Source organism: Bactrocera latifrons, unplaced genomic scaffold (genome assembly GCF_001853355.1).
Source record: "Bactrocera latifrons isolate USDA-ARS-PBARC rearing strain unplaced genomic scaffold, ASM185335v1 scaffold_196, whole genome shotgun sequence".
NCBI lineage: Eukaryota > Metazoa > Arthropoda > Insecta > Diptera > Tephritidae > Bactrocera > Bactrocera latifrons.
Genome location: NW_017535474.1, coordinates 8,873 through 21,907, shown reverse-complemented (window position 1 = coordinate 21,907; position 13,035 = coordinate 8,873). Strand labels below are relative to the sequence as shown.

At 35.9% G+C, this 13,035-nt stretch overlaps 1 protein-coding gene across 8 annotated transcripts in view; it reads left to right on the top strand.

The window, feature by feature from the left end:
* The window catches only part of LOC108967713 (ecotropic viral integration site 5 ortholog), a 69,719-nt gene extending 56,698 nt beyond the window's left edge, over positions 1–13,021 (top strand). For 4 of the 8 annotated variants that reach the window (XM_018931309.1, XM_018931306.1, XM_018931307.1 and 1 more), the window contains 11 exons: positions 1,515–1,776; positions 1,870–2,034; positions 2,152–2,346; positions 2,544–2,824; positions 2,905–3,019; positions 3,301–3,354; positions 4,777–5,289; positions 5,370–5,515; positions 5,586–5,703; positions 6,766–6,864; positions 12,325–13,021. In XM_018931309.1, coding sequence (XP_018786854.1) covers positions 1,515–1,776; positions 1,870–2,034; positions 2,152–2,346; positions 2,544–2,824; positions 2,905–3,019; positions 3,301–3,354; positions 4,777–5,289; positions 5,370–5,515; positions 5,586–5,703; positions 6,766–6,864; positions 12,325–12,462 — 2,086 coding nt within the window. In that variant the 3' untranslated portion in view covers positions 12,463–13,021. Of the gene's footprint in view, positions 1–1,514; positions 1,777–1,869; positions 2,035–2,151; positions 2,347–2,543; positions 2,825–2,904; positions 3,020–3,300; positions 3,355–4,776; positions 5,290–5,369; positions 5,516–5,585; positions 5,704–6,765; positions 6,865–9,081; positions 9,171–12,324 lie in introns of all 8 variants that reach the window. The other 4 variants (XM_018931311.1, XM_018931310.1, XM_018931313.1 and 1 more) reach the window with 3 other exon arrangements.
* The last annotated feature ends 14 nt before the right edge of the window (positions 13,022–13,035 follow it).

The window sequence follows — 13,035 nt, the reverse complement described above, 5'->3', positions numbered from 1 at the left end:
ACTATTTGAGTGAAAATCCACAAATTCAATGTTTGATGAATGCTTAGAAATAAAAATCGTGTAATAATCTGCTTTAAAAGGTCTAGTAAAAATAAATAAATTGTTTTGCGAGATCCGAACAATAGCGTGCCAGTCCAATTGCTTACAGCACAGATCCGAATTAAGATTTTGGCTGAAGCAAAACCTTCCTGAACAATATCAATTTTAGATGATCTTAAATTGACCACGATTTGTGTCGGCTTTTCGCGATTCGACCATGACCGTTATCACTTGACGTTGGCGCAAGTAAGCTAAGTGAAGATTCGGTCCATGACCATTAGGTTTGCGTCGGAGACCCTATAAATTATATATGTCCATGGTATGCTGAGCTGTCCGTCTGTCTGTATATATACGAACTAGTCTCTCAGTTTTTAAGATATCGTTTTGAAAAATTGCAAACGTCATTTTCTCTTCAAAAAGCTACTCATTTGTCGGAACTGCCGATATCGGACCACTATAACATATAGCTGCCATACAAACTGAACGATCGAAATCAAGTTCTTGTATAGAAAACTTTCACATTTGGCAATGTATCTTCACAAAAGTTGACACAAGTTATTTTCTAAGATAATAATATAATATACGAAGATACTGTTCAGATCGGCTTACTATAGCATAAAGCTGCTATACAAACTGAACGATCGGAATCTAGTGCTGGTATGGAAAACTTTTCCATTTGACGTGGTATCTTCACGAAATTTGTGCAGATCCGATTACTATAACATATAGCTTCCTTACAAACTGAACACATAGTTACTAAAAGAAATGCACCTGCGAAGGCTTTATTTCCTTCAGTGCAAACGAAGTTAACGTTTTTTCTTGTTTTTTTTTTTTGCGTCAACTCGTGCGAAACCCGAACATCGAGTTTCGTTTTGTTTACAGCTATGTTTAAATAGGTCCAAAAACGGGATGTGTACCATGTTTAGCACCTGGGCTTCCGAAACAGTGCTTAAATGACTGTTGGACTCGGTGATTTCCATTATTTCATCGATTATTTTCGGCACATAGCCTTCCAGAACGTGGTAAAGCTTTGACAGCTAAATTATATCTATTCTTCAACTGGTCTTTTCAAAGCAATGGAGGTCTTCCTCTTTTTCTGCTCCCCCGACGGGTACTGTGTCGAATACTCTCAACGCTGGAGTGTCTTCATCCATTCGGACGACACGACCTAACCAGTGTGGCCCCTGTCTCTTAATTTGCCGAACTACTATATGTCATATATCACGTACAGCTCTTCCTTCCATCGACTACAGTATTCACCATTGTCAAGAACCGCAGAATCTTTATCTTCGAAAGCCCGCAACGTCGACTAATCAGGTGTTGCCCTAAATATAATATTATGCCTGAACGATCACTTAAAGAGAAAATATTCAAGAGTTTCACTTCTACAGCATAAGTATATTTATTTTATTTTATTCTGCTTCGGTATCTTCACATTCCGTACCGATATCCATACATTTTTAATTTCTCTGCAGAGCTATTGTGTGGCAACAACTATGTGGTGCCTCTGATACGGACAAAAAACAGTATGCTGACTACATTAAGGCTACCTCGGCCTGTGAGAAAGTTATTCGGCGTGATATTGCACGCACTTATCCAGAGGTCGATTTTTTCAAAGAGAAGGATGGTCCTGGTCAAGAGGCGCTCTTCAATGTGATTAAAGCATATTCGTTGCACGATCGTGAAGTGGGCTACTGTCAGGGCTCCGGTTTCATTGTGGGTTTGCTGTTGATGCAGGTGTGTAAAAAAATAGTAATGAGTCTTTGGCATAAACGCAACGTATATGCTATATAATATATAATATTTAATGATAACCTTATTTTTGTCTAGATGCCCGAGGAGGAAGCTTTCGCTGTGCTTGTACAAATCATGCAACAACACCGCATGCGCGACATGTTCAAACCATCCATGTCGGAGTTGGGTTTATGCATGTATCAACTTGAGAGTTTGGTGCAAGAGCAGATACCCGAGATGCACATACACTTTCAACAGCAGGTAGGCACGAAGCACTCGCCGATTACTTTGGTATTAAGTTATGCATTTTGTACATATCTCAAGCTATAAATTTTTCTTCTTTTACACTTTTTCATATCTCTTTCGATCTTTCTACAGGGTTTCCAAACAACCATGTACGCTTCCAGCTGGTTCCTTACACTTTACACCACTACACTCAATCTAAATCTAAGTTGCCGCATAATGGATGTATTCCTTAGCGAAGGCATGGAGTTTATATTCAAAGTGGCGCTAGCGTTACTTCTGCTGGGCAAGGAGACGCTATTGTGCTTGGACATGGAGGCGATGTTGAAGGTTAGTGTTAGTAATATTAAATGTTTATGGTAGAATTTCGGTGATGAAAATTTCACCGAAATGGTTGGAAATCAACTACGGAATCAAAAAAATCAAAAATTTTGACTTTTGGCCCAAACACAATATATTTTCATTTTGTATTGTCTTTTGCTTCACAAAGCTTAATTCACAACTTTTTACTCTTCTTTATGTTGTAGTTCTTCCAAAAGGAGCTGCCCGGTCGCGTCGAAGCCGATCCTGAAGCATTTTTCAATTTAGCTTACTCCATTAAAATCAACACGAAACGCATGAAGAAAATGGAAAAGGAGTATCAAGACTTGAAGAAGAAGGAGCAAGAGGAAATGGTAGAATTGCGTCGTTTACGGCGTGAGAATCGTTTGTTGAAACAGCGCAACGATTTATTAGAGGCTGAAAGTGCCGAATTAGCCGATCGTCTGGTGCGCGGGCAGGTTTCACGCGCCGAAGAGGAGGAAACTAGGTATGTGGCTGAGTATGGGAATAAATTTTAATGTCTACAACGTATTTGTTATTAATTTTACGCAACGAATTATTTTTCAGTTATGCAATACAAACAGAACTGATGCAGCTGCGTCGCTCATATCTCGAAGTGTCACATCAGTTGGAAAATGCCAACGAGGAAGTGCGTGGCTTAAGTTTACGTTTACAGGAAAATGTAAGTTTAACCACCTTATTAATTGCATTTATCATATACATATATTGTGCCTAATCATGCAATATGTTGCTAATCAAACTGAAATTGTCAATTAAAAAATATTTCTTATATTATCTTCTTTCTTATTGCGGTGTTTTGGTGTTTAACCCAAATTGAAATTTACACTTTCTTTCGAACAAATAAAACACTGACTCACTCAACAAAAAATTAACAAAAAAAAATATATATAAAAAATTAAACTCAACAAAACTCACACACAAATTCTTGCCTCCTCTAAACAGAATGTATCCATCGATAGTGTAAGTAATGCGCAGCCGCCGGTGAAGGAAATAAAGGTTAATGTTTTTTTCTATCCCTCTTGCTTGCTAACATCGAATATTATAGCATGTCTCTTCTAATAACAAATATAAAGAATTAACAATTATTTTCTTTTAGTACTAACATAAGTTGTTATAAAGTCTATTAACTTTTAACACTAGCTTACAATTATTTTTTATTTAATTGATATATGTACCTGCAGAGTAAACCTGAGTTAAATTTTGACCGCTATTATATTTTTTACCCTGAATGGGGTATACTAAGTTTGCCATGAAATTTGTAACGTCAAAAAGGAAATATTTGAAATCCATATAAAGTATATAACGGCATTTTCAATAAGAGCGCTACACATGTTTTTTTTTTAATAAAGCAAAAACAGGGATATTAATGAATGAAGTTCATCAATCGTCGCTGGTTTGTGGGAATAAACCATTGACTTGATGTAGCCCCACAGGAGATAGTCTAACGGTGTCAAATCGTGAAGACCGAGAGACCGAGGCGACCAATTGACTTAGCCATTTCGTGAAATAACATGTTCACCAAACTTGGATTTCAATAAAACGATTGCGACATTCGCTGTGCAGCTTGTGGCGCCGTCCTGTTGAAATCACATATTATTCAAGTCCATATCATCCAATTCAGGGCAAAACTATTCGGTTATCATTGAGCGGTATCGATTTCCATTCACAGTATCGTGCCGGTCTTAATCATCACGGAAGAAGTATGGCCCAATGATGCCGCCGGCCTATTAACTGCACCAAATCGTAATTTTTTCGTGTTGGAATGGCGACTCATGAGTATATTTTGCTTATTGACGAAGCCATTTTTTTGATAAAAATCCGGATCATTTTCCAATCCACGAACATACGACAATTGTGGTGGTCAAGCGGCTTCAGTTCTTGCGTCAGTTTGATCTTGTAAGGATGTAGCCGAAGTTCTTTTCGGAATATTCTCACTGACGCTGTAATATTTTGTACTGTGCCTGTGAATTAAAATTTTTCCACTAGATGTTCAATTGTTAAACTGACAGGCCCATTACGGTCATAAATTGGATGTAGCGCTCCTAAAGTTGAGGCCATTGACTCCGAATTTCGGTAGTAAATTTTAATAATTTCGACTCGTTGTTGGATCGTATAGCTGTGTAGATTTAGTCATGTCCATATGTTGTTAAATACGGGGACTAGTCCCTCAGTTTTTGAGTTAACGGTTTGAAATGGAAATGGAAAGGATGACCATCATCCAATCTCATTTTTATAAGTTACAATGTTATGTATTTAATGCTAAAACTAACATTTGCATGCGTAGCTAGTACTGTAATGAAATGTTTCATACAAAAACCAATGCATGTCTATTTTTCCAACATTTGGCTAAGCACATTTTTGTAATGAAAGCATTTTGCTTCTCTTCTTCCTGCCTTTTAACAAAAAAAAAAATTGCAGAACAATTCACGTCAATCATCCATCGACGAGTTGTGCATGAAGGAAGAGGCGCTTAAACAACGCGATGAGATGGTATCATGCCTGCTCGAAGAGTTAGTCAAAGTGCGTCAAAGTTTGGCCGAGAGTGAAGATCAAATACGCAATCTCAAGTCGAAAATCGAGGAACTCGAAGAGGACAAAAAGACACTACGTGAAACTACGCCCGACAATTCGGTTGCACATTTGCAAGACGAACTGATTGCCAGTAAATTGCGTGAAGCCGAAGCTAGTCTCTCACTGAAGGATCTCAAACAACGCGTGCAAGAGCTGAGCACACAGTGGCAACGCCAATTGCAGGAAAACCGCAACGATCACAGCCAACAGCCTGTTGATTCGACACCAAAGAAATTGCTTACGAATTTCTTCGATACTTCCAAATCGAATGAGCATACGCAACGCTTGGAGGAGGAGTTGATGACAACACGCATACGTGAAATGGAAACGCTCACAGAGCTGAAGGAGTTGCGCTTGAAGGTTGGTTCACACCCACAATTGTTATTAATTTGCAGACATTTCTTTAATTCATTTATTCATCTTTATATTTTTTTTTTTAGGTTATGGAACTCGAAACACAAGTGCAAGTATCAACAAATCAACTGCGTCGTCAGGATGAGGAGAATAAGAAATTGCGCGAACAACTTGAACAGGCTGTAAGTCGCGAGAAAGAAATGGCCAACAAAGCGCGTGAGCAACAACACAGGTACTTTTTTGATTTTTTTAATCATTTCATATAATATCATTATCTTAACGATTATTTAAATATTACACAGATATTCCGATTTGGAGTCTCGCATGAAGGATGAGTTGATGAATGTTAAGATTAAATTTACTGAACAAAGTCAAACTGTTGCTGAACTGAAGCAAGAAATATCGCGGTTGGAAACAAAGGTATTTAAAATTTTGTTTATCTTTATACCCAGAGCGGAGTTATTAAGTTTGTTACACCCAGAAGAAACATGTGCGACCCTTTAAAGTATATACATTTATATATAAACGATCAGGATGACTTAGGTGGTAAGGTTCAGGTTGATTGTCATCGAAATCATCAAACAGTAGGCCCAGGGAATATGCTGTTTCGACACGGTCAGTTCATAGGAAATGGGGTGTTAGAGAAGTATGGTATACAAAGAGGGGTTAAGAGTCATGCGGGGACTCCTCACATGCGTCCAGCATCCATATATTGGGTATATCTTGGGCGTTTCTGAATAAGTATGATTTTAACCTACTACAGTATCCGGAACGAAGTTGAGCAAAGGTTGCTCTAGATTTTCTTTATTCTTTCGCCATGTGCTGTCGGCTAGTAACTTGATGATTTATTGCCCACCTCTTCAGTTCTAGAAGGAGGACGGATCGTTCGATGTTTACCACCCCTTGAAACCTCTTGATTTAGAGCACGAATTATTTGGGCGTTTATGGAGCTAAGTGGGGTGGTGCTGTGCAATTTACAGCCTAGTTGATTGTCTGCTAGATTCAGGTAGTAAGTGAACGTGTAAAAACTGCTCAGGCCTATACATTATTGGAACGAGTACTGTTATCAGATGATAAGACTTTGGTTGGATGATTTTCCAGATTTTAGTAGTGCGACCATCGGTTATTAGAAGTGTGGTCGCGACAGGTTGAAGACCCGTCCGTTTGTTCCTTTTGGGTGTTGTTGTTGTAGCGACAGGAAACATTCCTGAAGTAATTTCGATGAATCGGGTGTTAGAAGGATGGTCAGCGCCGGGTTGAGGACCTTGGTTACCTACGTCCGTCTGTCTTTGACCGAATAAAAATCCGGGTTATTTTCGGTGACTTAGACCCGACTATTGTGGGACCGGCCTCTGGATGTTACAACTTATACCGAAAACTTAATATTCCCTGAATTTTACTATGTATTATATCTTCTATTCACCACTAACTACATTCTAATAATTTATGAACGTATTTAATTAAAATAATTTTATTTAATAGAATTCGGAAATCTTAGCTGAAGGCGAGCTGCGCTCCAATTTGGATGAATCAGACAAGGTGCGTGATCTGCAGGATCGTTTGGCTGATCTCAAAGCAGAGGTAAGTTGCTATTCTTATTAATTGGAAGCAAACAAAGCAGTAAATATTTTTCTTAATTAATTTTTTGTTTATTAACAAAAAAATCTGCTGTAAATAATCGAAATTGTTGAAAAGTTCATCAAACATTAATATCATTTACATAATTGCCGCGCGCTCATAACTACGCACAGAGTGACGAAGCAGACAAAATATTAAAGAATTGCTACATACATACAAAATTTTCTGTGTTAAAAAAATGACTACAAATAATCCCTGTAGGTTCTAATAATCTACTAAAAGTGCTATTTATCGTTTGTGAGCTGTGAGGATTTTCGTTATTGTTTTTGAAAGTAAACATTTTTTTTGTTTTGTATTTTTTTTTTTTACTATACAAATTAACACCCATGTGTTTGGAAGGGAAATGCATCTAAAATTTTCTATGCCTATGCTGACTGGCTTTGTGCGCCCATTTATAGAGACAACAATTGCCTGTAACACTCATACACACACATGCTTGCATAATTAGAATTTTTGGTATCGAGCAGTCAAAGCGCTGCTCATAAAAACATTTTGCCACACACACAATTATATATGTGTACAAACGCCAATGCGTATGTATTAGGGTGAGTCAAAAGAATTAATGTTTTTAGTTTTCATTTTTCAAAGCTTAAATTGAGTTGAAAAAAATCCACTGAATTAGATTTTTTGGAAAATCGACTGCGGTATTCGTTGATAAAAGACGAAAAAAACATTAAACATTAAACATTAAATAATTTTGTCATTGTCCATGCCTCTGCACCATTTCGCAGGAGGGGAATAATGAGTGACTTATAGAGTTTGGTTTTTGTTCGTCGAGAGAGGACTTTACTTCTAATTTGCCCACTCAGTCCGAAGTAGCGCCTTTTGACAAGAGTTATTCAACGTTGGAACGAGGCTGACGTTGTTGTGGGTGTTGATGCTGGTTCCAAGATAGACGAAATTATCTCCAACTTCGACAGAAGATATTTCGTCTTGCCCTCGTTCACTGCCAGACCCATTTGCTTCGCTTCTTTGTCCAACCTGGAGAAAGTAGAACTAACGCCGCGGTTGTTATAAACAATAATATCGATGTCATCGGCGTACACCAGCTATACACTCTAATAGAAGATTGTACCTTCTCTATTCAAATCTGAAGCTCGAATAATTTTCACCAGCAGTAGATTGAAGAAGTCGGACGATAGGAAGTCGGCTTGTCTGAAACTTCCTTTGGTTTGAACGGCTCGGAGAGGTCCTTCCCGATTCTGACGGAGCTTTTGGTGTTGTTCAACGTCAGCTCCTTTTCGTGCCCTCAAAAGCAGCTTTGAAATCAACGAAGGGATGGTGTGTGTCGATTCTCTTTTATCGGACTTTTTCCAAGAATTGGCGCCGGTTTTGAAACCTTCTGTTAGTCGAGCATTACCTCTTGTCAAGCTATTCGTACTCAGGGTTTACGGCCTCTCTCTTATTGTGGCTGCAAATACGTAAGGAACTTGAAATAATCTTCCACAGTTCCCTTACACCGAGTTGCTGACGAGTACTCTCAGAGAGTAGGAGTGAAAATCGAGCAGAAAATCGTTCGGCTGTCTGTTGTGGTTGCAGCTTCTCGCTGCTGAACCTTTCTTGCATTTATTGACGTGCGTCTTTTGCTGCACAGAAGCGGTTGCGTATATTGACTGCAACAAGATAGTAGTCCGAGTTAATGATGAGATTACGGAAAGTACGCACGTCTAAAACAATGGAGACATGTTTTCCTTTCATTTGGCGGCTGTTCGATCCGGAGATAATCCTCCTATAATTGTTTTTTTTTTTTTTGGCTAACCCCTATTATGTACATACATACATATGTACGTTTTCAGTTGCTCAGTTTCATTCAGTTTACTTAAAAAGCTTTGCGTTCATACTTGCGTACAAGCATACATTCTTATATATATGCAAATTAATCCAAAAAATAAAATTTTTGACATGTTCTTCCGCTACCTCGTATGTATGTATGCGCTATTTTGTTGTTATTCTATTAAATATTACCGGAAATTCTTGATGAACCCTTTTTTTATATAAAACAAAATAATATATGTCTTTAGTTTATGGAATAAACGTTTTTCATAATAATTCTCTGTTGCTTTTGTTTTGGATAATTTTTTTTTTCATTTTTCTACATACAAATATAATTTAACTGCTCACATGTCAATATCAATTATTCACTGTATATGTATTTTTTAGTATCCCACGCCAATAACAAGCCCCGATACTGAACCATGGAAGTGGATAAGCTTAATAAACAAAGAATGAAAATATTAATGAAAAATCAGGTCATTACTAACCAACCAACCAATCAATTTACATAATTCAAATATTTACTGATTTTACGAAAATGTACTCTCATGTGTACAATACAACTGCAGAAGTAATCATTAAGCGCATTAGAAATCAACAACAAAAAGCATCATATTTCGCAAAAACAATCAAAAAAAAAAAAAAATTGAAAAATTATGTTCTGGTAGTACAAATTTAATCACATACTACATACATGTATTCCGTTGCATGCCGTTTCTTTAATTAATTTGCTAAAATAATAGCATTTGCATGACTTGAAAAATATTTTGTATTGACCACTCAGTATACATTTAAGTATTGGAACTAAAGTTTATGAAATGCATGATTTTTTTGATGAAAATAATATTTGTTATACAACTATGGGCAGAAAATAGTAAGACTCTGTTCACAATTTTAAAATTCTTAATTTATTCTCTAAAATTTATGTCGTCCCCCTCAAAGTAATTCCCCTTAACCCCAATATGTTTTTTCCAATCAACAGTTGTTTGAATCACCAAGCGGTTAAAATTTCATGTCTTCCATTGACTTAAAACGGTTTCCCTGGAACGGTCGTTTGAGTTTGCTGAATATCCAGAAGTCACGCGGAAGTAAATCAGGCGGATACGGTAGTTGTGACACGATATTGGTTGAAAATTTGCCGCAAAAATCACGCAGAGTCAATGCAGTTTGAGACCGTGCATTATCGTGGCGCAAAAACCAAGAGTTTCCGGTATTCTTTTACGAATAGCTTCGCGCAAACGACGCATAACACTCAATAGTATTCCCTGTTGACAGTTTAACCTATGGGAAAGAATTCGGAATGCTCGTTAATCGAAGAAAACTGCAAATGTAACCTTGATATTTGACCTACTTTGATGTGGTTTTTTCGGTTTCGGGTCACCTTTTCCACCATTCATTGATTATTATTACCGAAGGCCTTTTCCAACATTCTGTACGTTTCGGCAGCAGAATTTTCATTCCGTACACAAAATTGAATGGAACTTCTTTGTTGAATAATTTCACTCATCGTAAAAAATCGCTGAATACGCTTTATGTACGAGTACTCCAGAAAGATAAACGTAGACTAAACAATAATGTCTATTTTGATGTGACATTTGAAAAGGTGTTATACCAACTTATGAAAAATAGTTCGACGAATGGGTTTTTCGCGCAAAAATTGATATTAAAAGGTCTTTCTATTTTTTGCCCACAGTTGTGCTTATAATTTATATTTTTATTAACTAGTCCTGACCTTAAAAGAGTTTCTCGCCTACTCCAATATTTAATTAATATCTCAACATGTGATGTATGTACTTAAATACATATTAATCGATTTAAATTATAATTTTAATTTTCTTAAAACGAATATTCCTCTTTGATGTTCCCATAACCAACAAATTACTGATATGGTCAACTTGGCGTCAAAAGGTCGATTGTAGTTATGTGCAGGGGTGGATCCACGGGAGTGGAGCTGCGGATATTCTCTTGATCTTATAGGCCATCTAGCAATGTCTTATAGTAATCTAAGAAGATCGTGTGCAAATTTTAAGTCGGTCCGTCCTGCCTCTTCGGAGAAAATTTCCTCAATGACTTTAATAACAGCGTTTCGTAAAAAGCAGTGTTTAAAGGTTTGACTGCTGAGTAGACAAAGTGAAAGAGTTCTTACAAATACCCGCATATTTCAACTTCAAATTTTCCGCCAATATTCTTAAATATTTGTGTGGACATTCGATAGATAAGAAAAGGAAATTTCATTTTCTCTTTTCTAGTTTTCTTCAATCAAAAGAAATTATAAATTTCATTCATTAATTCATAAACTTGGATCTAGAAAACAACAGTATTTTTTTAATTTTGGTGCGTACTTGAATGTACGACTCCCAATACGACATAGCCGAATTCTCAATCTCAAAGTGATTTCACTTTAGAACTGAAAAATTAATGAACTGATGTTTATAACTGCAATTATGACTAACCTCAACTCTATTTTATTTGAATAGCAAGATATTTAAAGGTTTCGAATATATTTTTTCATGTCATCATCCCTAAACTTAAAAAAACACTACTTTTGGTAAAATGTGTTTAAATCCGACTTAGCGGCGTATATAGTCAGAGGGCACCAGATTTGGCGCTGGATACCTATTAAACCAACATGTTCGATCTAATCTTTTAAAGGAAATCTTTATAATTAGAGCAATCATTAGAAATATTCAAAAAAGAGGTTTTTTTTTAAAATCGCGGAGGTAGCAAAGTTATCTCTAAAGCAATAATAACTTTTTTTTGTTCTTTGAAGTAATCCAAATAAAATGTAATTCCTCAAAAAAGAATATACGTTGGGACAAAAAAGCAGCTGCAAATTGTAACTTAATTCCTCAGGTAAATGATATTACGAGAAAATGTATTTTGTTAAGTTGGTAGGACTGTCCTCAATTAATATGCCAAATATAAGCCCGATCTGTCATTCAGTTTGCTTACAGCAGCTGCTTAAGTCAGTATACACCTCAGTAGTGTGTTGTTTGTTTTTAAAAGAGATAAAAATAATGATCTGTGGAATCCATTTTCAGTCGCTCAAAAAGATAAAATCAAATTCGCTGAAGGCCATCCCATAAAGTCCTTATGAAAAGTATCATTGCCATAAGTGTATTTTGCGTTTTATATACAATTCCTGAGTACCTTTTCGTCACAATGTATTATATTATTAAATTGTCTCAAAATATTACCTGTCTTCTTTAGACTACTTTATTTTGAGTTCAGGAATCTTAGTTGCAACTAGTGTTTACGGACTATTTTTACTCCAGTCTGAAGTTTACTGTTTTGAACTAGTTTTTTAATCTTTCAAATAATAAAATATATTTATATATAGTATATATGTATTTACATGTACTCCGCTCCTTCACCCCATACCTCATGACTCACTGCCACATAGTAGAGTTATTCAAATTGGTTCGTATTCGTATTAGAATTCTGTAATATTGGTTAATGAAATCTATTTAAAATTACATATTTGTTAACATTTCGTGTATGCATGCGCATTAAATATATATGAATATATATATATGTATATAAATATATCAAAGAGTTGTATAGTGAACTTAAATATTTTCAACTTTATCACGCATTAATTTCGAAAATTTATTTCAACATACTTTACAGTTAACCGCCATTCGAAGTCGTGGCAAATATCCAATTAATAAACTGCGCAGCTCGTCGATACAGTCGATCGAATCCAACGAGATCGACTTCAACGAATTGAATATGCGACGTGAGAGCGCCGAATTGTCAACCACATAATACATAATGCGGCTGCGGCGAGAGGAGTTAGCACACAAATTGCGAGACACCATTGCACGGTTGTCCCGTTGATATTCTAATTTTTCATGTGGATATTATGTAGACAGTTATTGCGAGCATATTTATAAGGAATAAGAAAACAACACACACACATACTGCTATTATATTACGCAAGTAGAAAATTCCAAATTAACTTAAATTAAAATAAATTATTTTATTTAATTGCTTATTATGCCTTTAGATGTAAGTAAGTTTATGCATGTGTATATTATGCTCTTGCGGCGATTATGTTGAAACCCATATTATTATTAATTAATTATCAATTATTAATTCTAAATAATTTGCATGCCAACATTCATATAGTCTAGTATGTAATATGTATTAATAATTTATTAGCAATTTGTTATAGCGTCTATACCAATTGATGACTATTATATAATTATTAACTATTAATATATTTAATTGTTGTAATTTAAAGAGCAAAATATATAAATAAGTGTATTTGTCTGCAATACGCTAGTGCTGAAGACTAAACGTTTTAACTGCGCGCTTAAAAGTATGCAAGCATAATTA